Here is a 26,287-nt window from a genome sequence, read left to right on the forward strand (position 1 = left end):
TTTTTATTATTGTTGTGAGCTGCCCCGAGTCTTCGGAGAGGGGCGGCATACAAATCTAATAAATTATTATTATTATTATTATTATTATTATTATTATTATTATTATTAATGGATTTAGCATTGAATAAGTAATACTAAACACTCAAATAGTACGTTTTAAAAGCTTAAACACATAAAGTTGCAACATGTAAAAGCAGGAGAAATGGCAAGTTATTTGGCTGTTCCTGAACCACTCTTGAGCTTAGACCATTGATAAATATTTTTGTGCAATTGTCAATTAAATTATAAACTTTATTTTATCAATACATGCCCTTTTTTGGCTAAATTATTTTTACTAGCAAACCGAAGTCTAGCTTTCTTTGAAAAAGATTCTAGTCATAGATTTATCTTGAGTATAAAACTTGAGTTTAAAACTACTTTCTACTCTTCAACAGATCTTACTTTCACTTAAAGTGATTTTAGGATTATATTAATTTATGAAAATAGGACTTCACTGATAAGAGAATTTTGAGCTAACATTTAATATCCCTTTTCATATTGCTTGTTTTCTGAACAGAGGAAAATAGACCTTATACAAACATACATGCACATCATATATTTAGGATTAACATCAAACTGTGCTGCTTAAAATATATAAAATAAATGTTAGGGAATAGATAAGAGGTCTCGATACTAATATGCTCTCTATTGTAATTGCTTCCCTCTTAGTCTTTTAACTCTACATATTTTTCTCTGCTTGATTTAACAGTAAGAGTGTATCTGTGCTATTAATGTTTTCTAGAGCAATGTTAGTCTCAGCAACTGTAAGATATGTGGCCTTCAGTAACCAGAATTCACCAGCCAGAATGTTTGAAATATATGTGCTCTATTTCAGGAGGGTCAACCTTGCAGCCTGCGTGCCAGATGTCTCACATTCTAGCCACACCCACCTGTTTAGCAAAGGGGAAAAAAGACGTGATTTGATAACAATGTGACACCGTGAGTTTCAGACCCCTGCTCTATTTCTGAGTCTCATGCCTTAAATTTACTAAGTAGGAAATTTAACAAGCTTTGAATACCTCTCATTGCAGCATAGGAACTGCAGCATAAAATTAGCTTAGATGGAAACGTTTATTTCACATGAACTTCCTTGACTTATTTCATTCAACAATTTCACCTTAACACACTTAGTAGTGGGATGATATATGTGAAAATCAGCAATCTCTAGCTCCTTTTCTGAACTGACAATTGTTTATTGGGAGCCATTTTAAGAAATAATGGGAGCCAGTTTGATATACGGTAGTCACTAGGGCATAGCAATAGCACTTAGCTTCATAGTACTTTACAGTCTTCTCTAAGCAGTTTACAGAGTTAGAATATTGCCCCCAATAATGTGGGTCCTCATTTTACCAACCTTGGAAGGATAGAAGGCTGAGTCAACCTTGAGCCAGTCAGAATCGAACTCCTGGCACTGAGCAATGAATTAGCCTGCAATACTAATCACTGTGTCACCGTGGCTCTTGAGGCTAGAAACTGAAAGATTATGAATTCTAAATCTGCCTTGGGCACAAAACCAACTGGGTGACCTTAGGCTAGTCACCTCCTCTCTGCCCTAGGAAGCAGGCAATGGAAAAACATTTCTAAAATATTGCCAAGAAAACTTCAGAGACTAATTCAGACATTTATCAGAAATTAACAATGATTTAAAGACAACAAATAAATGAAAGCTCATGTGTTCAACTGTGCCTTATCAAGTTTTACAACAGATGCTGTGAAGGCAATTTTTAGCAAATAATTATATGCTAATATTTTCATTTCCAGTTATGTAAATGCTATATATTTACAGATTAAATCAAAGCATTGTATTGGTTCTGTATCCTGAGTTTTCAGAGATATAATAAATACAAGCTTTCACACTAAGGGCACTTTGGGATAATAAACTCACTGTGTGTAACTGATGTGGTCAAAAACTTAATCTATTATATTTTTAGTCATGAATCTTAGCTCCCTCCTTGAAAAAGAAGGGCAGGGATTTGAACTATGAAGAAATTTGCCACCAAACTATTTAACAAAGAAACAGATTGTCTCTACAGCTTCTAGGAAATCAATTATACCTCACTAATAATATGCAAATTCGAATAGTTTCATGTTATATCAATTTTTTTGTATGTATGTATATATATCCATAGATATACATATTGTAGATATGCAAACATGCTTTAGATCTCACTGAGCACAGCACCCCTCTGCTATTCTTGAAAGCAGTTATTGTCAATGATTGGACTCTTTTTAGGCACTCTTTTTTCAGTGCTGTATGGTAATCTAAAAAAGTGACAATACTTTCATTAATAGCAAAGGGAGGGGGTTGTGTTTAAACGCAAAGCGAAGAATATTTCAAATTGTTTTCAAATTGACAAGGGAGAAAAACACCGAAAATGAGAGAATCTGATGGCATATATAATGATATAATATATAATATAACAGGGGTTTTTGTCTGTGGCCCCATATCAATATAACTGAAAAGGAGGTTTGTTAACCCCAGGAAAAATAAAAAAAAACATGATCTCTAAGATACAGTCAACGCAATATTGTACTATTATAATGCCACTCTCAAAGCCACATCTCACTGTAAGATGATGTAATCAAAATACATCTGTAAGAGGTAATTACAAACTCCTTCTCCTAGAAGAATGAAATATTTTGGAGAATATTAAAAGAGGCAGAATATTATATTTCTTCAAATGAGAAATGGAGAAACATGCTTCATGCCCAATTTTCTGCATAGTAAAACAGTTTCCAGCAGAAATTAACATATTAACAGAGTTGAAAGGGATCTTGTAAATCATCTAGTCCAACAACCTGCCCAAGCAGGAGACCCTACACCATTTCTGATAGAGGACAGTCCAAATCTCTTTGTGAAAGCTTCCAGTGATGAAGCTCCCTTAGCTTCTGATTCTTTAGAGATGGAGATTTTGGACCCATTAAAAAATCCAGGACAATCTATTCATAAACATGACCTTTTAGGACATAATAGGATTAACCTACCATCATTTGGTAAAAGACAAGGCCCTTCATTGCACAATCCCAGAACAGTTTAAAGTCATAGAAACCTAAAAAGATCCACCCATTTGTTCAACCATTTGGTCAGCTATCCCAGAATCACATGCTGTTGGTGGTTGAGCTCATCAATAAACAGAATCTTTCTTTCCAATCAGCCTCCAATATTATTTGCAATGTCTTTCTCCCAGGTTGTAACTGGACCTAAATTTTTCTTCTATGACTTCACTATTAACTCCTTCATATACATTGGGGTGCGAGGGAGAAGAGCTAAACTGTAGCTGATCATGTTCTACTCATAAAATAATTATTAATTGCTTTAATTTTACCCTATAAAATAATGAAATAATAACAGCTCTTGAATTATTTATGGCACTTTATTCCTACATTTTGGGGTATTTATTGGTGCTGCAAAAATTCAGTTCCCCAGTAGAGGGCAACAAAGAGATCACCATCTCTTCCCCCTAGCAATTTTGCTGATGTTTGCAGGCCAGATCTGATGGTCCTGTTCTGGGCTATGGCTATCAAAGAGTTATAATTGCTATACTATTAATTACTTTACTCTGGCATGCTTTCCCCCTCAAGTTGAAGTTATTTTTCTCATATCAGCCATTTGCATCAGGAAGAAACCATTATGGACACTAAAATCAGATTTCTTGAAAACAGCTGTAGGGTAGAATGCTAGTTATTTGGATCAGAATTGCAAGAAGGAAAATATTAAAGTCCTATTTTCTCACCTTATTTTCTACCATAGTAATGGGCCAAATTTTGGTGGCCAAGGTATGCCCCAATGTTTAAAATTTTGTAATGAGGACTGAAGACCAAGAAATGGTATTGGCACAAAGCACACATATAGAGTAGCTAGGTTTGGAGAAATTTTATTTTTTGAAAGAGGAAGTCCATTTTAAAGCTTATTGTAAGATTTCAACTTTTTCCACTTCAAAACAAAAGGAAATTTGTGCCACTGATTTTTGTGTTTTAACGATTATAGTCAGAAAGGGGTTTTGAAGGTTGAATGATCTTGGTCTGGGGACCTTAGGGCTGTTCCCTGCTAAATTAAAAAAATAAAAGAACCAATGATGTGACTAGAGATATATGCACGTTGGCACTTAAAATAAGTTTATGCCTTGGCCACAGCTTTCCCTATGGAATATAAATTTCTATTATCTGGCAAACATGACCCCTCTTCTCCCAACAATAATTCCCCGGATTCCTGGGATAGAGGGATAATAGTTGAAGCGATAATCTGATGATTCCATTAAAGTAGCCTTTAATGGAAGTAGAAGGGAAATATTTTTCTTCCAGCAAAACTTCATGTATAATATACTACAGTAAAGCTTTGTTATTGTAGACTTCTACTGGCATATCTTCCTTCTAGCACTGTCATTTCATAAAGGTATCCTTATTGACTGAATGTATGAATTATAATCAAATATTAATTAAAGCTGCATAAATGTATATATGAATAAAGGAATAATTCTGAATAAAAAATATTTTTGTGTAAAAGAAATCCATTAATTCATCACAGCGATACCACTTTTTAAGATATTAACTTTTATTGTGTGAGAGAAAAACCATGTTCTTTCTAAGCTATTTCTTACCATCTCCAATATTTAAAGATGTGTATTAAATGCATTAATCATTTGAAAAATATGTGCTGCCGGTTTCAGCAAGAGCACATTTTAATTTACAAAAATGTCTGACATTTATAAATTAATAGATAAATTATTTAACAATTCAGCTCTTTTCTCCATCAATATTGGCAGACCTCTGTCTACCCATGTACATTTTTATACTGTAAAATTATATATTGTTCTGGATTTTATTTATAATAAAAGACCTGCACTGAAAACCAATGTGTTGTTTCTCATGAGTTGTGCAGCTAGGTTGCCTTCTCAGTAAATGTGCATATGATTGAAGTTATCATCTGTCTTTCTTTGCAGACAGATTTTAATTTTGTTTGACAAACAATATTGTGATGCCATTAGATATCGATTTTTGAGGGAATGGGATTAGATAGAATTTCATTTCACATTTTAAATGTTAAGAAAAACAGGAAAGATTACCAGAAATAGTGTTAAACAAAACAGGAGAAAAGCACTTGTGTCTTAAACATATTTGCTCTTTGAAAGCAGATATAAAAAAATGATATGATATTCAAAGAGGTACTTTTGATTTTTTGGAATATACAGAGTTTAAATTGGGAGATATGAGCAAAAGGATACTCTCGCCTACTGAATAGGTGGACTCTGTACTGTGAATCTTCCTTAGAGTTGACAGAAAGTGAAGAGAGGAAAAAAAATGGTGTCTATGATGACTTGATGGAGGGATCACAGCATAACTCAGTGCACATAATAAAGCCAATAGACAACATTAAAAAGAATAAAAGTGATAGGAAAGACCATTCTGGACCATTTGTCTATGGAATTAACGTCAGTCAAATCTGGTATTTTGACTTTGAGCTGTGATGCTCTTCTTCGTAGTCGTCCCTTTTGGTGGGCAGTGTGTCTGTCCAAGGTGCTTCTGCTGCTGAGGTCTTTCATAGTAGGTGGTCTCCGGTAATGGATGCTGGCACTATCGTAAGAGTACATGGTGGCTCTTGGATCATTCAAACTTGCAAGCACATCAGAGCTGCTGACTTCATTTCTCATTTCCAAGTTAGTAAGAAGCATATTCCCACAGGTGTCAATCTAAAGGAGGGGTACACTTTAGAGAGAATCTCTATATCACTAATGCTTTTTACACTCCTGTATATTACCTGAAACAATGGAGCACTCCAGATTAAATGACATACACACACTCAACCAAAAATTTTTAAAAATGAAAAAATAGGAAAATCCATTCCTTTTAAGGATATTTTAAAAACTATCTTATTTACTACTGAATAGTCTTCTTACTTTCAGTGAAGTTTAAATTAGTCAAAACTAGTTTCAGCACAACACATTTCAAGTACTATACTATAAGGAGTTGCAAATCTGGACTTTTTCTAGTGTCATCTTGTTCAGGGAATATTGAGAAAATTTGTTGAAATAGAATCTTGGTCTGTTTTCCTAAAAATGTTGTCATTTTATTTCAGTTTCAGTTTATCCTTTCATTTCTGGCAATGGCAACATTCTTTATTGTCTATTTTAAACTGACTTTGCAGCATCCAGAGATTTCCATCAGGAAGCTAAACCTTATTTAGTGACTACAGTTATGACCAGAATCTTGATAGTTAAGTAAAATAGTCACTAAGAAAAACTGTAATTGTTCTTACAATGTATTTCAACTTTCTTTTTCTTTACCAATCTATGAAGGTTGTAAATGTGAGGACTGGTGTAAAGTTGCTTATTATCACCATTGTAAGTGAATGATTGCTCAATGAGGCAATCACTAAATGAGGATTACCTTAAAATCTAAGAAACTAGCATAGCACTTTTACCCTGAGGATCTCTAGAATAGAAGCTATTATTTCAGCAAAACCGGTAGTTGTGGGAACAGCAACCCCCACCTGGGTTAGATTAACAGATTAACAGAGTTGGAAGGGATCTTGCAGGGTCTTCTAGTCTAAGCTTCCCTCCACCCAAGCAGGAGACTCTATATCAGTGGTGGTGAATTTATGGCACGTGTGCCAGAGGGGGCACTCAGAGCCCTCTCTGGGGGCATGTGTGTCGTCCCCCCAGTATAGAGTTCACCTGATTTTGCTGATTGGGGCAGCCTTGGTGGGATCAGATCTCCACTTCTTTAGCTCCAGCTCTGTCAGCCTCTTCTCTCCTTCCCCCTCATTTTCTGCCAGGGTGAGTACCCCACTGCTTAGGCTACAATGCAACTTGCCTGATCCCACCAGGGCTACTCCAACCCCTGCCTCAAAACCCTCAGAGGAAAAGAAGTAAGGAAAGACTAATGTGAAGTGCTTGGTTAGAAAGAATTAGAGCCTTTCTCCATGGTGGATGGGCGACATGGAGGTCCTAAGACCATCAGGCAGTGCCACAGAGAGACCTCGCTCGGCCGGGTCCTGCATTAACTGTCTTAATTTGCCTACTGTCACCCCCAAATCTTGGTTTAATTTGTAAGTTCACAAAACTACAAACCTCATCCATGTAGCACTCCAAGTCATAATTTTTTTGGCTTGGCAATGTCAACAAATTTGACTATTTTGAGCAAATCAGTTATGCAAATTATGACATATGTTCCATGAACATGACATTAAACATATTCATTGATGCAAGTTCTAGATTGGGATCATACTTCATACTAAGGCACAATAGGATTTGTGGTAGGTTACATCGATGAAGCTATTAACGCAACCTTCTTAATAGGTTCTTCTATGTGCCCAGCATGTTGTACAAATTAAACATTTTGGTCATTGCTGGGTCAAAATATCAACAAAATATGTTAGAATAATAATTTAGTCTGAAAAAAGGAGGATGGATGGATTACTTCAGTTACCATCAATGACTCTGTAATTTTTAGAATTTAAAACAATTGTTGAATGTTGTTTTAATATAATATAAAACAAGCTAGAAATGAGAATAGAAAAATCCCTTCCCCCTCTCCAAAGAATCCCAAGATATATTCTAATGGAGCTAGTACTTACAATTAAGACTCTTTTTGTCAAAAGAGCTAAAAAACACACTAGCTTTTAATTGCTGTAAATCATCCTAAATCCATAAATTATCAACCAAGTGACTAATTTGATAGGAATGTTAATAATGAGAGAGGCAGAGAGGCAGGCAGCAGAGAAGCAGAGCTGCTTCTTTCGAAGTGGAAAAGACATCTCCAAAATACCTAAAACAATGAAAAAATATTAAAACAACTACTGAAGAGGTGCCCACAGACTCCTTCCTCCTAGCGGAAAGCCTTCACAGAGCTCAGCTGGAAGAGAGCTAAAGGACTTCTAGTGGAAAGCGTCCACAGGGCTCAGCTAAGAGGAAATCCTGATCAAAGGGTAAGCAGGGACTATTGAGATGTAGCAGGATGGGTAGAGACCATTTGGGCTAATAAGGCAAGCTTAAACTACCAGGTGCTATCAGCGTCGACTGTTCAAAACTGCTTAAAATTTCAAAGTGCTGGCTGTGAAGGAAGGGGGGGGGGTACTGTACATTTGAAAGCCATTGTTCTTGCCTGTTTCAGCTATTTGCCTCTCTCTTAAAGTTACAAACTGCTTAAGTGAAGTTGTTAAGTAGCAGCATGACAACCAGGTTCTAAAGAGGCCCACAGAGCAGGAAGCCATAAACCGAGGCAGGGTATTGTTTAAAAGTCAAGATTTTTCCTTCGCTAAGTGCAAACTATGCTGGGATTCCCACAGTAATCCCCAAAGCCAGCAAGCCCATTCTCAGCTGAACCCAGAAATAAGGAAATAGCCTTAATTAACCTGGATTCAACTGGTAACTGAAAGACTTTCCTGAAGCACTAAACCCCCGCCCCCACACATCCTGGAGACAGCTGCTGTTACAGAACAACACAAAGCATCCCAACACCCTATCTTCAGATCAGCAAAGCCTTTCCCAAACCACACCTCCCCCTTCTGATTACATCAAAGAAGAAGCCTAACTTCGCAAGCATCTTCAAGCATCTGGACAACATCACACTTCCTACTCCATTCCATTGCCTCTCCCTTCATACACTGAATCTCAAAGCAGACATGCCAATCAAACAGAATATACAACAACAAGCAACAATTGATAATCACAACTATCAATGCTTTACATGCAATGACATTATCAATGATCATGATGGTTTCATAAAATGCAAAACCTGCAATCAGGATGCACACAACTGCCTCAATATTTCTAAACATATTGCCACCTTTCTAAAAGCAAACTCTTAATTTCTTTATATGTGCTCTTCCTGCACCCCCAAGCTAAATATACTCAGCAGTTTGTCTGATGAGATTAACACCTTAAAAGAAGCCATCAAAACCCAACAAGCATTCATAGAAAGTATTGAACCAAGACTTCTCAAAACCCAACAAGCATTCACAGAAAGTATTGAATCAAGACTTTCATCCATGGAGAAAAATATCCAAACACTGATTAATCCAAATACCTCTCACCACGTCACCACCCCAACCTCAACCTCAACCACTTTCAATACTCCAAAAACCCACTAAATCTACCACTGATATCTCTACCCTAGTCAAGGATGCCATGGAATGTGAACAAAAATGCCAGAATGCTATCCTCTTTGGTCTTGAAGAAAGCCATGAATCAGATATAACAGATATAACAAAAATAAGAAATATCATCCACCTCCATCACTCACATGCACCCAAATATCATCCACCTCCATCACTCACATGCACCCAAGAAGGCATTTTGGAAGTTACCAGAATTGGACCTGAACACAAGTATAGCGATGGCTCAATAACCCCCCGCTTCTGCAAAGTGGTATGCAAAAATGAACAAATAAAAACAGCAATTCATCAGGACCATTAACGACATTGCCAGAAATAACAAGTCTTTCAACAAACTCAGATCCAGACCAGATCTTTCTCTCCTCCAATGTATTCGGTCTCGTGAACTACGGGCAGAACTCAAGAGACACTATGAACTTGGTGAAACAAACCTTTACATAGATTACCGCACAGAATACATCAAACCCAAAACCCATAGTCCTTCCTATATCTTCCGGTCTAACTTCTTCCAACCTACCACCTCACAACATCAAACTGACACCCGCCAGACCACCATCCCACAAGAACAAATGGACATCCCTACCACCTCAAACAAAGAATAGGAAAGCGTGCCCCTTACTTCCTCTAACCACCCCAAAACCAATCCCCAACACAAGACCAATCTCAAATGTAAACTATTAAATGCTAGAAGTTTAGTCAACAAGATGTCTGAATTCCTCCTTCTACTTGACACCTCCAACTTTGATATAATTTTTATATGCGAAATATGGCTAAATGCTTCCTACCCATCTTAAAAGCCATCTTAAAAGCCACAAGACTTTATGTAAAGCAAGTAACTAAAGGTAAAAGGAAGAAGAAACCGCTATGGTTTAGCAATGATGTAAGGGCTATAGTCATTGAAAAAAAGGCTGCCTATAGGAGGTATAAAGAGTCTGGAAGTATGGCTGATAGAGAGGTGTATAAAATGAGACAGAAGGAGGCAAAACAGATAATATATGCTGCTAAAGCCTCAAAAGAGGAAGAAATAGCAAAATCTGTAAAGAAGGGGGATAAAACCTTCTTCAGATATATTAGTGATAGGAAGAAGAAAAACTGCAGCATCACAAAGCTTAGTACCGGGAATAATACATGCATTGATGGAAATAAGGAGATCGCTGACCATTTCAATAGCTACTTCTGTTCAGTTTTCTCAAAAGACACCTTACAAAATAATACTATAGAGGGATATAGCATTGCTTCCAGCTGTACGGATTCAGCTCCAGTGATCTTAGAAGCCGATGTCTTAGAAGAACTTGAAAGATTAAAGATAAATAAGGCAATGGGTCCAGATGGCATCCACCCCAGAGTTCTTAAAGAACTCAGATCTGTCATTGCTACCCCCCTGACTGATTTGTTTAACCAATCCCTGTTAACAGGAGATGTTCCTGAGGATTGGAGAATGGCCAGTGTTGTGCCTATCCACAAGAAGGGCAGTAGAGAAGAAGCTGGTAACTACAGGCCAGTTAGCTTGACATCAATTGTAGTTAAAATGATGGAGACGCTACTCAAAAAGAGGATAAATCAGCATCTAAAAAACAATAACTTATTGGACCCAAATCAGCATGGCTTTACTGAAGGCAAATCGTGTCAGACTAATCTCATTGAGTTCTTTGACTATGTCACAAAGGTGTTGGATCAAGGTGGTGCCGTGGATATTGCCTATCTGGACTTCAGCAAAGCCTTTGATACGGTTCCACATAAAGAGCTGATAGATAAATTAGTGAAGATTGGAATTAATCCCTGGATAGTTCAGTGGATTTCAAGCTGGCTGAAGCATAGACATCAGAGAGTTATTGTTAATGGCGAGTATTCTGAGCAGAGACAGGTTACAAGCGGTGTGCCACAAGGGTCTGTTCTGGGTCCTATTCTTTTTAATATGTTTGTGAGTGACATAGGAGAAGGTTTGGTAGGGAAGGTTTGCCTATTTGCTGATGACTCTAAAGTGTGCAATAGGGTTGATATTCCTGGAGGGGTCTGTAATATGGTAAATGATTTAGCGTTACTAGATAAATGGTCAAAGCAATGGAAACTGCAGTTTAATGTTTCCAAATGTAAAATAATGCACTTGGGGAAAAGGAATCCTAAATCTGAGTATTGCATTGGCAGTTCTGTGATAGCAAAAACTTCAGAAGAGAAGGATTTAGGGGTAGTGATTTCTGACAGTCTTAAAATGGGTGAGCAGTGTGGTCGGGCGGTAGGAAAGGCAAGCAGGATGCTTGGCTGCATAGCTAGAGGTATAACAAGCAGGAAAAGGGAGATTGTGATCCCCTTATATAGAGCGCTGGTGAGACCACATTTGGAGTACTGTGTTCAGTTCTGGAGACCTCACCTACAAAAAGATATTGACAAAATTGAACGGGTCCAAAGACGGGCTACAAGAATGGTGGAAGGTCTTAAGTATAAAACGTATCAGGAAAGACTTAATGAACTCAATCTGTATAGTCTGGAAGACAGAAGGAAAAGGGGGGACATGATCGAAACATTTAAATATGTTAAAGGGTTAAATAGGGTTCAGGAGGGAAGTGTTTTTAACAGGAAAGTGAACACAAGAACAAGGGGACACAATCTGAAGTTAGTTGGGGGAAAGATCAAAGGCAACATGAGAAAATATTATTTTACTGAAAGAGTAGTAGATCCTTGGAACAAACTTCCAGCAGACGTGGTTGGTAAATACACAGTAACCGAATTTAAACATGCCTGGGATAAACATATATCCATTGTAAGATAAAATACAGGAAATAGTAAAAGGGCAGACTAGATGGACCTTGGGGTCTTTTTCTGCCGTCAGTCTTCTATGTTTCTATGTTTACCCAGACTCCATTATCACATCAAAAAACTACCATGTTTTCCGCTCAGACCGTGAATCCTGCAGAGGAGGCGGAGTAGCTATATTCTATAAAAAACCACTGAACCTAAAAATCCTCAAAGTTGCACAGGATTTATCGGTACCTGAAACTATTGTCTGTGATTTATCCCTAAATACCATAGTTCATTTTTTACTCTGTTACAGAGCCCCAGACAACGACATCGAACATGCTAACAAATTATCCACATTATTAATGTGGGCAACCAACTGCCCATACCCCATTATCTTCCTCGGGGACCTCAACCTACCAAACATTAAGTGGTCCTTAAATGAATGCAGCACGGAACCCATCCATTTTACTATATATAATACCGTCACCTATCTGGGACTCGACCAACTAGTAACTAACAATACCAGACTTGATAACTGTCTGGATCTCATCTTCTCCAACAGCAAAAGTGCAATATATGGCTTATAAATACAGTGGTACCTCGTGATACGAACCCCTCACCATACGAACAATCTGAGATACGAACCCGGGGTTCGGAAATTTTTTGCCTCTTCTTCCGAACTTTTTCCATCTTACAAACCTGCCCCCGCCGAGAAGCCCGGCCGCCCGGCTGTCGCTTTTTGAAACAGCCGGGGGGCTTCTCGGCATCCTCCCGAACCTGAACGCCAAACCCGAACTTTTGCCGAACCTCTGGGTTCGGCGTTTGGGAGGCTGCCGAGAAGTCCCGCCACCCGGCTGTCACCTTTTGGAACAGCCGGGGGGCTGCTCGGCGTTTTCCCGAATGCCGAACCCGGAAGTTCGGCAAAAGTTCGGGGTCGGCGTTCGGGTTCAGGAGGATGCTGAGAAGCCCTGCCGCCCGGCTGTTAGCTTTTCAAAAGACCCGCGGATTTGTCGGGCAGGTCAGGAGGCTGGAAAGGACGTGGGGAATCCCAATAGGGAATTCCATGGGCGGAGCTTTGACGTCACAAAGACGTCCTTCCTGGCCGGCCAAAATGGTTCGTAAGACAAAGTATTACTGTAACAGAATCATTTTCCAACAGCGACCACAGCATGATGTGTTCCGGTTCCGGAGTAGCGACGAGAAGATGGTGGATTCGCTGCTCCTCTGAGACAATGGCAAAAATTCGTCAAAAAATGAGTCAATCCAGATCAGATGCTGTCTGATTCCTTCTGGTTTTTCAGCCTTCCGTGCTGGGAACTCAAAATCGAATGCTGCTGTGTGTGTTATGTGGCACTGGGGACAAAATAGCCTTGAGAAACTGCTGGGGGTGATCAGCTGGGCAGCGGAAGATGGTGTCCGCTCCTACCCGATGCCCGATGCTGAGACAGAGAGGAAAGAAATGCGAGGCACCAGGAAGTGAGAGTGACTGGGGCCATAGCATTGGAATGACAGAAGAGATGGAGGAGTTGAATGGATGGAGCGGAGACCACTGCTGAGGCCGGGACGTGCCTGCCTGTTTCGTGAGACCGAGGACACCGAGGACGCCAAGGGTGCGGTTGGTTGCCGGCGCCAGAGGTCGTTCGGGAAGAGCGGAGGAGTTGGGAATGTCATCTGGTGGACAAGGAATGGCAGCCTAATCCCCTGTATGGCACCAGTGAGTGAGAGTTGCTGGTGCCGAGGGGGGGATGAAGGGAGCGGCGTTGGAGTTCGAAGGAAGGAGACTGAGGTGAGTTGGGGACTGTCGTGTGGAGCTGAGGTCATTGGCTGAGATTGGACTAAAAGAACAGAGTGGATATAGCTGGGGGAGAGTGAACAGTGGAAACTGAACTATTGAACTTTGAGGGTGTTGGTAAATGTTAAGATCGTCGCTTTGTCATCTTCCCCCCCACCCTCTTCCTCTCCCTGCTCCCATTTCCCATTTCTCATTTCCTGTATTCCCTATTGAATTACATTGAAGAACTGCGCCCCTGGTGGATGGCTCTATAATTACAACAGACAATGAAGGATTTTACTAAAGACATTATTATCATCCTGTTCTGGATTGACCGATTGACTGATGAATTTTAATCTACTTATTTATTCAAGAACTGGTTTTATATTAATTGATTCTAATTTATATAATTGTCTCAGATTAATTTTATAACTGACTGGTTAACCTTTTTTAATTAATTAACTATTTTTTAATTTTTATACATTTTTAAACTAATTTATTGGGGGGGTAATTTTAGTGATGGATATTTGGGATCAGATGGAAGGTATATATGAAATCAATCGAATGAATGGTGGGATTAACTTGCAGGATGGGTGGGGTATGGATGAGGTAAATGGTAATTGTAATTTTTATAATATGAATGGGTGGGGTGAGTGGGATGGTATGTATGGGAACAATAAGGTCAGTATAAATGCAGAATTTAGCCTACTTGGCGGTAGAGAGACAGGAGGGATGGGGGTATCTTTCTCCAGGGTGACAGAGGGCCAGAATATTCTGGTCCTGCTGGGGAGAGGTAGATATGGCGGGAGCCACGGGGCTAGACGTTCTGGAGGAAAAAGAGATCGCTGCTTAATAGCAATCCCTTGTTCCGGTCCCGTGAGCTCAAACCAGAGCCCTGGTGATGAGTGTAATCCGGGCCCTGGGCTCAAGCTGCTGCTACTCAATGCCAGATCGGTCGTGAATAAAGCTCTCCTCATCCGGGATCTGATTCTGGATGAGGAGGCCGATCTGGCATGTGTTACTGAAATCTGGCTGGGCCCAGAGGGAGGGGTGCCTCTCTCGGAAATATGTCCAGCCGGGTTTCAGATATGGCACCAGCCTCGACCCCAGGGAAGGGGGCAGGAGTGGCTATTGTAGCCAGGGAGAGCCTCCATCTGCGTAGACTCGTTGCTCCTGAGATCGCGGGTTGTGAGTCACTCCTTGTGAAGTTGGACTTAGGGATTCAGGTGGGCTTGTTACTCATGTACCTGCCTCCCAGCTGCGTGTCAACAGCCCTGCCTGTGTTGCTCGAAGAGGTGGCCGGGTTGGCGGTGGAGTTCCCCAGACTCATTGTCCTGGGGGACTTCAATCTGCCGTCGCTCGGCGGTTCCTCAGGATTAGCACAGGAGTTCATGGCCACCATGACAGCCATGGACCTGACTCAAGTAGTTCAGGGTCCGACTCATGAGGGTGGACACACACCCTACATGGTGTTTCTCTCAGAGCAATTGAATAGTGGTCTGAGACTAAGAGGCTTAGAAGCATTGCCTTTGTCATGGTCAGACCATTTTCTACTGCGGCTTAACTTCCTGGCTCCAATCCTCCCCCGCAGGGAGGCGGAACCGATTAGGAGGTTCCGCCCCAGACGCCTGATGGACCCTGAGGGCTTTCAGAAGGCGCTTGGGGTTTTACCAGATTCGCTCGTCCACAGCTCGGCAGAGTCTCTTGCTGAGGCCTGGAACAAGGCTGCAGTGGAGGCTCTTGACTGAATTGCGCCACTGCGACCTCTCTGTGGCACTAGACCCCGTAGAGCTCCATGGTTCAACGAGGAGCTCCGGGAGTTGAAACACCAGAAGAGACGTCTAGAGAACCGATGGAGGAAGAGTAAGTCCGAATCCGACCGAATACTTGTAAGAGCTTTTATTAAGACTTACAAAGTGGCACTCAAGGCGGCAAGATGCACGTACCATGCCGCCTTGATTGCATCAGCGAAATCCCGCCCGGGTGCTCTGTTTAGGGTGACCCACTCCTTTCTAAATCAGGGGGGAGTTGGGGAACCCTTGCAGGGCAGTGCTGAGGAATTTAACTCGTTTTTCGCTGATAAAGTCGCTCGGATCCGAGCGGAACTCGACTCCAATTGCATAGCAGTATCGGCTGACAATGAGTCAGTCGAGGTGACTGGGGCTAAACGTCTTTGTCCATCTGTCTGGGAGGAGTTTGACTTGGTGACATCTGATGAAGTGGACAAGGCCATTGGACCTGTGAGTTCTGCCACCTGCTTACTGGATCCATGTCCCTCTTGGTTGGTTTCGGCCAGTCGAGAGGTGACATGGAGCTGGGTCCAGGAGATTGTCACCGCCTCCTTGGGGAGGGGGTCCTTCCAGGCTCCTTATAAGGAGGCACTTGTGCGCCCTCTCCTCAAGAAGCCTTCCCTGGACCCAGCTGTGCTTAATAACTACCGTCCAGTCTCCAACCTTCCCTTTATGGAGAAGGTTGTTGAGAAGGTGGTGGCGCTCCAACTCCAGCGGTCCTTGGAAGAAGCCGATTATCAAGGGCCTCAACAGTTGGGTTTCAGGCCTGGTTACAGTATGGAAACTGCTTTGGCCCCGTTGATGGATGATCTCTGGCGGGCCTGGGACAGGGGCTTGTCCCCTGTCATGGTGCTTCTTGACCTCTCAGCGGCTTTTGATACCATCGACCATGGTATCCTTCTGCGCCGAATGGAGCGTCTGGGAGTGGGAGGCACTGTTCTCCAGTGGTTCTCCTCCTACCTCTCCGGTCGCAGTCGGTGTTAGTGGGGGGTCAGAGGTCGACCTCTAGGTTTCTCCCTTGTGGGGTGCCTCAGGGGTTGGTCCTCTCCCCCCTGCTATTTAATATCTACATGAAACTGCTGGGTGAGATCATCCAAGGGCATGGGGTGAGGTATCATCAATATGTGGATGATACCCAGTTGTACATCTCCACCCCATGTCCAGTCAACGAAGCAGTGGAAGTGATGTGCTGGTGCCTGGATGCTGTTGGGGACTGGATGGGTGTCAACAAACTCAAACTCAATCCAGACAAGACGGAGTGGCTGTGGGTATTGCCTCCCAAGGATAATTCCATCTGTCCGTCTATTACCCTGGGGGGGAACTATTGACCCCCTCAGAGAGGGTGTGCAACTTGGGCATCCTCCTCGATCCATAGCTGACATTGGAACATCATCTTTCGGCTGTGGCGAGGAGGGCGTTTGCCCAGGTTCGCCTGGTGCACCAGTTGCGGCCCTATTTGGACAGGGAGTCATTGCTCACAGTCACTCATACCCTTATCACCTCGAGGTTCGATTACTGCAACGCTCTCTACATGAGCTACCTTTGAAAAGTGTTCGGAAACTCCATATCATGCAGAACGCAGCCGCGAGAGCCATCGTGGGGCTTCCCAGATTCGTCCACGTATCTACAACACTCCGTGGCCTGCATTGGCTGCCGATCAGTTTCCGGTCACAATTCAAAGTGTTGGTCATGACCTTTAAAGCCCTACATGGCATTGGACCAGAATACCTCCGGAACTGCCTGCTACCGCACGAATCCCAGCGGCCGATAAGGTCCTACAGAGTTGGCCTTCTCCGGGTCCCGTCAACTAAACAATGTCATCTGGCGGGCCCCAGGGGAAGAGCCTTCTCTGTGGTGGCCCCGGCACTCTGTAATCAACTCCCCCCGGAGATTAGAACTGCTCCCACCCTCCTTGTCTTCCGTAAACTACTTAAGACCCACCTATACCGCCAGGCATGGGGGATTTGAGACACCTTTTCCCCAGGCTTATTATAATTTATGCTTGGTATGTATGTGCTGTTTGGTTTTTAATTATGATAGGGTTTTTAGTTTTTTTCTTAATATTAGATTTGTGCCTGTATAATATTGTTTTTATCGTTGTTGTGAGCCGCCCTGAGTCTTCGGAGAGGGGCGGCATACAAATCTAATAAATTATTATTATAATTATTATTATTATGATAAATTTCAGTCTCAACCTAAGCCACACTATGATCCACCAAAATACTACAACACCAAAATTCAATTTCAAAAAAGTGAACTATGAACTCATTGAAACCCACCTCTCAACATTAAACTGGAAAACTCTATTCTCTGAATGCTACACTACTGATGACCCCTACAACACATTCCTACTCGAAATGAAATTTATCCTCAGACTTCATGTACCTCTAACATGTACCATAAACAAAAAAAATAACCTCCCCATCTCAATAAGAAAATTACAAACAAGAAAAAAATCTCTCTGGAGGAAAAACAAAAAAGAACAAGTTTCCAACTTCAAAAGCCGATATAAAAGCATTTGCAATCAAATAAAATAGAATGCCTTAACTACTACAGCAAACAAGAGGAAAACCTCCTATGCACCAAATCTAATAGAGCTTTCTACAACTTTGTCAACAATAAACTCAAAGACTCTAGACCTATCCCACCTCTCAAAGGACCCAACAACAAAGAATACCCCGATGATTTATCCAAAGCCAACCTCCACAACTCTTTCTGTGGCTCTGTCTTTGTTAACAGCAATGGCTCATCCCCCAATTTCATCAATCGTACCTCAAACTCCCTCAACGACCTAACCCAAGTAGACTTCACTGAAGACCGAGTTGAAAAAGCATTACATGGCCTTCTCTATCAGTCGGACCAGATGGTCTATGTGCTTACCTCCTAAAAAAGCTCTCTTCTGCCACAGCTGAACCACTAAGCATAATTTTCAAAAAATCCTTCAGAACCAGCACACTCCCTAAGCTATGGTCGAAAGCAATGGTCATCCCCATCTTCAAAAAAGGAGACCCCTCTCTTGTCGATAACTACAGACCAATTTCACTATGCTGCATCCCATGCAAAGTCATGGAATCAATTATAAACAAATCAATTACTCTCCATCTAGAAACTAATAATTTGCTCTCTAACAAACAGAAAAAAACTATCCTGCAAGCTGCAGCTCCTCCACTGCAAAAATATATGGACAACTCATCTAGATCAAGGGAAATCTATAGATGTAATTTATATCGACTTCTGCAAAACCTTTGATTCAGTGGTCCACAACAAACTACTCCTAAAACTCAACTCCTATGGCATCTCAGGATCCCTCCATAGCTGGATTACAGCATTCCTGTCAAACAGACAACAAGTGGTCAAAATAGGAAGCACCATATCCACCCCTGTCCCTGTTAAAAGTGGTGTTCCCCAAGGTAGTGTACTGGGACCAACGCTCTTCATTCTCTACATCAATGACCTTTGCGATTACATCACAAGCAACTGTTTCCTCTTTGCCGACGATGTAAAACTCTTCAACACCACTGATAACACAACTACTCTCCAAAAAGACCTGAACTCTGTTTCTGAGTGGTCTAACACATAGCAACTCCAAATCTCAACTAGCAAATGTTCTGTCCTACACATTGGGAAGAAGAATCTGAACTCCAAATACGAACTGAATAATCAAATTATCACAGATAATCCCCACTTGGTTAAAGACCTTGGTATACTACAGTACTAACAAAAGATTTAAGTGCCAAAGCCCACTGCAATAACATAGCCAAGAAGGCTTCAAGAGTTGTAAACCTAATCCTACATAGCTTCTGCTCTAACAATCTCACGCTACTTACCAGAGCTTACAAAACTTTTGCCAGACCTATCCTTGAATACAGCTCATCTGTTTGGAACCCATATCGCATCTTAGACATTAAATAAGATCTAAGTATTACTCACAAGATCATATGCTGCAACGTCCTGCCTGTCGGCGACTACTTCAGCTTCAACCACAACAACACAAGAGCACACAACAGATTTAAACTTAATATTAACCGCTCCAAACTTGACTGTAAAAAATATGACTTCAGTAACCAAGTTGTCGAAGCATGGAACTCATTACCGGACTCCATAGTGTCATCCCCAAACCCCCAACACTTTATCTTTAGATTATCTACAGTTGACCTATCCAGATTCCTAAGAGATCAGTAAGGGGTGAGTACAAGTGCACTAGAGTGCCTTCCGTTCCCTGTCCTATTGCTCTCCTATACCTTTCTTCTATTCCTATCTCTTCTTCTATTCTTTCATTGATATGTTCTATTACTATATCTACTTTTCTATTCTTTCTTAGATATATTTTACTATGAGTATCTCCTCTATAACCTTCATCATGTATTTTACTATGTGTGTGTGTGTGTGTGTGTGTACACACACACACACTAAAACCCTCATTGTGTATTGGAATAATAAATAAACAAACAAACAAACAAATAAATTTGCCTGATTGTGTTATGCAACAGGCTTCTTTTACAGTCTATAATCTTGTACACAGAGCATCGCAATCAGGGATATTTGGTGTCTAAGAATAACGCCGGCTGACTCACCGGCCCCACGGCGATGTTGCTGAAGGGCCGGGCAGACTCGGACCCTTCAGATGGCGGCCGCCATCTTGTTTTCGGCCGAAATCTCGCGAGACGAGATTTCGGCCGGGAATGCCCTGCCCACGTGGCCGGGCATGACGTCGGGTCCGGGCGGGGCCTGCTGGCCCTATTTAAGGGGCAGCAGGCCGGGAAACAGCCTTTTCGCCCGGACCTGGTTGCATGAGCAGACACTTCTTTGGTGCTGCTCGGCCGCCATTTTGGGATCCCCTCGTGTCGCGGCCGCCATTTTGTGGCCTGCCGAGGGGGCGAAAAGTGCTGTGCTCGTTGCGCAACGAGGTTTATCCGGAGTCTAGTAAAACTTTTCCTTGCAAGACGACGTTGAGGCCTTACTCCTCCCCACTTGGCAGCAGTCTTCAGGATCCCCCTCGGGCCCGAGGGGGACTGGTAACCTCCTCCCGGCTGGGAGGAGGGCGTGGTGGGGGGGGTGCGGTCTGGGCCCCCGGTCTTGGGCGGTTGTTGTTCGGGAGGCCGGGTTGCAGGCCTTTGAGGCCTGCCTGGGCAGGGAAGGCCTGCCATAGGGCAATATAAAACAATAAATAATAATAAATACTGTTCACTATCCATATAATTATAAATATTATAATAGTATAAAGGGGTCGTGGTAGCAGGGGCTTCCCCCCCCTTTTTTCTCTGGAACCAGGCCCTTGGTAGGGCCCTGCGGTGGGGGATTTGTGCCTGCCACTTTTCAGGGGGTTCGGTTCTAGGTTTGTTTGGTGGCTCATTGCATTCTAGGGGAAACCTGTGATGGCTCCTAAGAAGAGGCCTGCCACTGCTCCGATGGCTCCGCCAGCGGCGCGCCCCAGGAGGGCCCTTAGGCCTTCTGCCCGGGCTCGGGCCAGTAGGGAGGGGGCTGCGGGGGTGGTCCCTGACCAGGGGGGGGGGTCTCGTTGCCTCCTGCCCCTCAACCTGATCTTTCTCCTGCTGTGTCTTGGGCCAGGGTGTTGGAGAGGCTCGACGAGCTCGAGCAGTGGAGGAGCGGTGCGGTCCCCGGAGCGTCCAGCGATCCAGTACCCGCGGCGTTGGGGAGAGATCCGGCGGCGGCCCAGGCTGGGCAGACGGCCCCGTTTGGACGGCAGGCCCCGGTAGGGCCTATGGCGGCTTTCCCGGGCCCCGCACCATTGGGCTCCCCGTGGATGTCTTCGACCCCGTACGGGGCAGGTGAGGCTGCACCACACACTACATCTCTGTCCTTTCTTCCTCCCCCCGCCCCGGGTTTTCCCCCGGCGGGGGTCGGGAGTGGGTCCAGCTTTTTGGGGTCCCCCGCGGGCACCTGTGGGCAGGTGTGGGCCCCGCCGGTGCCTCCTCCGGGGCCGCCGGCGGCTGGCGCTGCCCCGTTGTCTGGGGTGGGTCCTGCGGGGACACCAGCGGTGCCAGGTGCAGGGGGGTGGGTTCCACCGGCCCCTCCTGTCATGCCCCCGCTTCCGGTTTTCCCCTACCCCCATGGGGCGGGAGTTTTTGGTGTAGCGGCCAACTCGGTATGGGACCCCTTTGCTTGTATTAAAGCGGGTGCCATACCGTGCGGGCTGCCGTCTACCCCTCTAGGATGCCACCTTCACCCGTCGGTCAAGGAGGCTATTTGGCGGGGTGAATACGTGGATCTTTTTTCGCTTTTGAACCGAGAGGTTCCCAAGCAGGAGAAAGAGATTGTCCCGGGGGAGAAAACGAAGAAGACCAAGGTGACGAAATGCTTCAGCTCTTGGCTGTATGCTTTTCTCACCTATGGGTCTGTGGTGATCCAACGGCAGCCGGCTATGGCCTCTGCCATGTTTAAGTATATAGACTTGATTGCCAGGGCCCACTTCGAGTATAAGGGCACCATATGGCGCCATTATGATAAGGGTTTCCGTATGAGGATGTCGGTGGAGCCTAATTTGCCATGGGATATGGTGGTCCCGGACCTTTGGTTCCGGGCCACGCATATGTCTGGAAAGGAAGGCTGTGAGCGTACGGATAGTGGGCACTTCATGGAGGAGGAGCCTGGCGCGGCTTCACCGGCCAAGGCGACTCCTGGTGTGGCTGGCAAGGGGGCCTCGCCCGCTTGTCATGAGTTTGCTGCAAAAGGGGCGTGTTTTCGTCCCTTTTGTAAGTACAAGCATGCCTGCGGGAATTGTGGGGGGTCCCATGCAGCTTCAGTCTGTCCCCGCCCCAAGAAAGGGGGGGAGAAGAAGGGCGGGGGTCCAGGAAAACCTCCCCCACCGGCTGGGGGAAAAGGGGCCCAGCCCAATTAAAGTATCTGTGCTCGAGGGTTGGTTGTTCGACTACCACCCTCGCCCGAGAGCCGAGTTGCTCTTGAGGGGCTTCTCCGAGGGATTTAGGATCCCTTATGTGGGTGTTAGGAGGGCCTTCATGTCCGACAACCTCAGGTCGGTTGTCGGACATGAAGACATTGTACGGGCTAAGATTCGGAAGGAGGTGGCTGAGGGCAGGGTCCTTGGGCCCTTCCCGGAGCCGCCCTTTCCGAATCTTCGTGTGTCCCCCTTAGGTGTGGTCCCCAAAAAGGCGAGTGGTGAATTTAGGTTGATTCACCATTTGTCTTTTCCAAAAGGGGAGTCAGTGAATGACTTCATTCCTGACGAGCTTTGTTCTGTCCGGTACGCATCTTTTGACGCGGCCGTGGCTATGGTTAGGGAGTGTGGGGTGGGAGCCCTTATGGGTAAATGCGACATTAAGTCGGCATTTCGGCTCCTCCCCATTCACCCAGGCGACTTCGAGCTGCTGGGCTTCCATTTCGAAGGTGGGTTTTACGTGGATAGGGCATTGCCTATGGGCTGCTCTATTTCTTGCTCCCTTTTTGAGAGCTTTAGTACCTTCCTGGAGTGGGTGCTCAGGAGGCGGAGTGGCCTGGGGTCCGTCGTTCATTACCTTGATGATTTCTTGATGGCCGGGCCGGCGCAATCGGAGCAATGCTTTGCTTTGATGCGGGACTTCGAAGCCCTTTGTGCTCAATTGGGGGTGCCTTTAGCCTCCGAGAAGACCGAAGGCCCTGCCACCAGGATTACCTTCCTCGGTATTGAATTGGATTCAGTGGAGCAATCTTCCAGATTGCCCCTGGATAAGTTGATTAAAATCAGGTCCAAGCTTGAGGCGGTCTTGGGCTGCAGGAAGGTTACTCTTCGGCAGCTCCAGGAGTTGGCCGGGATTCTTAATTTTGCCTGTCGGGTAGTGGTGCCTGGTAGGGCTTTTTCTCGCCGGTTGTATGATGCGATGAAGGGGCTCAGTTTGCCCCACCATCGTACCCGCTTATGTGCAGGGGTCAGGGCTGACCTCTGCGTGTGGCGGGAGTTTTTGGAACGTTTTAACGGGTTGTCGTTTTGGCGGCAGGAGCTTCTTTTGGAAGCGGAGCTGCAGCTGTGTTCCGACGCCGCAGGGACTTGCGGTTTTGGGGTGGTTTTAGGTGACCAGTGGTGCTGGTCGGCATGGCCTCCGGAATGGAGTGCCTGTTCATTGGTTAAGGACTTAACTTTTTTGGAGCTTTTCCCCTTAATAGTGGCCTTAGAGCTCTGGGGGGAGCAGTTCAGGGACAAGACTGTGCATTTTTGGTGTGACAATCTAGCGGTTGTCCATGTTGTAAACGCCCTGTCCTCTAAGAGTGACAGGGTGATGCGGCTTGTCCGCCATTTTGTGCACAGGTCCTTGTCTTTGAACGCCTTGTTTTTGGCTAGGCACGTCCCTGGTTTAGATAACGGGGTGGCTGACGCCTTGTCCCGTGGTCAGTTGTCCAGGTTTCGGACCCTGGCCCCGTGGGCCCGAGAGTCGCCAGAGGTGTTTCCAGCCCACCTGTGGAGCCTGGGCGGGCTCTCGAGAGCTGGAGAGACGAGGCCTCCAGGGCGATCGCCTTATCGGTAGCTCCTAGCACCCTGCGAGCTTATCAGCGGGCAGGTAAGGAGTTTGGGGATTTCAGGCTGGGTAAGGGTTACCCCCATTGCTGGCCTGCCCCGGTTGAGCACCTAGCTGAATTCTGTGTCCTGCTGAAGGGGCGTGGCCTTTCAGTGAGGACTATCAGGGCTAGGTTAGCCGGCCTCGCCTTTCTGTCCAAGGCGGGGGGGGTTTGGTGATTTTACGGGTGATTTTCGCATCCGGAGGATGCTGGAGGGTTGGGTGAGGGAGCGACAGGGGTTCCCCTCTGACACTCGTCGGGCCCTGACGGTTCAGCAGCTGTCTCTGATTAATCAGACATTTGGCAGTCTGTGTGCCTCTCTTTATGAGGCTCGGCTGTTCAGGGCAGCGACTTGTGTTATGTTTTTTGGGGCCCTCAGGGTCAGCGAGGCAATGGCCTCCTCACAGTCTGACTTGTCGCTCCGCGCCTTCCAGCTTGCTGATCTGACCTTTAGACAGGGGGGTGTCTCTCTTTTGGTGAGACACTCCAAGACAGATCAGTTACACAGAGGGGTTAGACTTGAACTTAGCGCAGCCACCGATAAATCTGTTTGCCCGGTGGCTGCTTTGCAGCAATTTTGTGTTTTGCGTGGGTCAGGGCGTGGGTACCTTTTTCTACACCAGGATGGCACCCCCCTGACCCGGTATCAATTCTGGGCGATAGTGTCTAAGGCTATGTCTCAGGTAGGCATGGATCCCGCCGCCTATGGAACGCATTCGTTCCGTATCGGCGCCGCCACTAGCGCGGCACTTTCTGGTTTCCCGGCCCAACGGATTCAGGAGATCGGCCGCTGGCGGTCAGCGGCATATTTGGGTTATGTTAGGCCCGCTGAGGATCCGGGGCAGGGTTTAGGCTAGGTAACCTCTCTGTGTGTGTCCTCTTCCAGGTTCCCAGTCCAGGCAGAAACCGACGGCGCTCCTGTGTGGCCACAGCATGGTCTTCTGGGCCGGCCGCTCCGCAGCCAGAAGCGCCATCGGGACCCAGCTGTCGTTGGGACGGTGGGTCAATGTTGTTTGGATGGGCCGGAGGGGTATGCGGTGGGAGGGGCTCCTACCGACGTTGCTGGGTACTCAGCATCTCAGGGCGGTACCCGGCGCTGCTGGGCGGGCGGCTACCCAGGGTCGCGCCCAGATGGGACTGGGTGGTCGGCAGCCCATAGCCGCACCCAGATGGCTGGTCTTGCACCTCGGTGGCAATGACCTATGCCTGCTTGGCGGTCTACCGTTGATCGTCCAGGCGCGTGAAGACCTGCGGCGGCTTCGCACGTTATGGCCCACCACGCAAGTGGTGTGGTCAGAGATCCTTCCAAGGATCGTTTGGAGGGATGCCATTTCCCTTAGGGCCATCCACCGGGTTAGACGCAGGGTGAATAAGGCCGTGGGAAAAACTGTCAAAGAATTAGGGGGGATTGTAGTGGCCCATCCCCTCATCACTGTAGATCGGCCGTGGCTTTACCGGGCCGATGGCGTTCACCTGTCAGAACAGGGGAACGCCATTTTCTTACAGGACCTGCAGAGGTCTCTGCGTGAGCTGGCGCAGATAGAGGGGGGAGTCGGGGGGCCAAGATAGAGATCTGACCCCCGCTCCGTGGCAGGTTAGGGGCGGAAATCTGGGTGGTTTCAGCAACTGCGCGTTCTCCCTTGGGCATCTTTGGGGATGATTGACAGGTTCTCTCCAAGCCCATGGTGGGTGCTACCTGCGCACTTGGGGGGAACCTGTCTTTGGGTCCCGCTATTGAAGTCCCAGGGTAGGGGTGAGCCGGCGGGACTTCCCTCATGCGAGTGTATGGCAGGGTCTCAGGTGAGGGAGAGGTCCCTCACCTGGACCAGCATCGATTACGCCCATAGTTGCCCAGGAATGTTTGACCTTTTACGTCATTTCCGCCCCGGAAGTGTTTGTTTGACCCTGCAGGTCCACTGTTTCCGGGTCATAGTTGAGTATGTTGATTTATGCAAATTTATGCTAATTCATGCTAATTTAATTAATAAATTATGCAAATTTATTATAATAAAAATGACCCAAGTTTAAATCCAGCTCTTGTGTCCGAGTCGTTACTCCGTCTCTTCTGCAATAACGCCGGCTGACTCACCGGCCCCACGGCGATGTTGCTGAAGGGCCGGGCAGACTCGGACCCTTCAGATGGCGGCCGCCATCTTGTTTTCGGCCGAAATCTCGCGAGATGAGATTTCGGCCGGGAATGCCCTGCCCACGTGGCCGGGCATGACGTCGGGTCCGGGCGGGGCCTGCTGGCCCTATTTAAGGGGCAGCAGGCCGGGAAACAGCCTTTTCGCCCGGACCTGGTTGCATGAGCAGACACCCACCCGCCCTTCC

At 45.3% G+C, this 26,287-nt stretch overlaps 1 protein-coding gene across 2 annotated transcripts in view; it reads right to left on the reverse strand.

Moving 5' to 3' along the window:
* Nucleotides 1-5,378: 5,378 nt before the first annotated feature.
* The window catches only part of GABRB1 (gamma-aminobutyric acid type A receptor subunit beta1), a 163,537-nt gene continuing 142,628 nt past the window's right edge, over nt 5,379-26,287 (reverse strand). For both annotated transcript variants that reach the window (XM_070756591.1, XM_070756590.1), the window contains exon 9: nt 5,379-5,726. In XM_070756591.1, coding sequence (XP_070612692.1) covers nt 5,379-5,726 — 348 coding nt within the window. The remainder of the gene's footprint in view (nt 5,727-26,287) is intronic.

Source organism: Erythrolamprus reginae, chromosome 7, assembly GCF_031021105.1.
Source record: "Erythrolamprus reginae isolate rEryReg1 chromosome 7, rEryReg1.hap1, whole genome shotgun sequence".
NCBI lineage: Eukaryota > Metazoa > Chordata > Lepidosauria > Squamata > Dipsadidae > Erythrolamprus > Erythrolamprus reginae.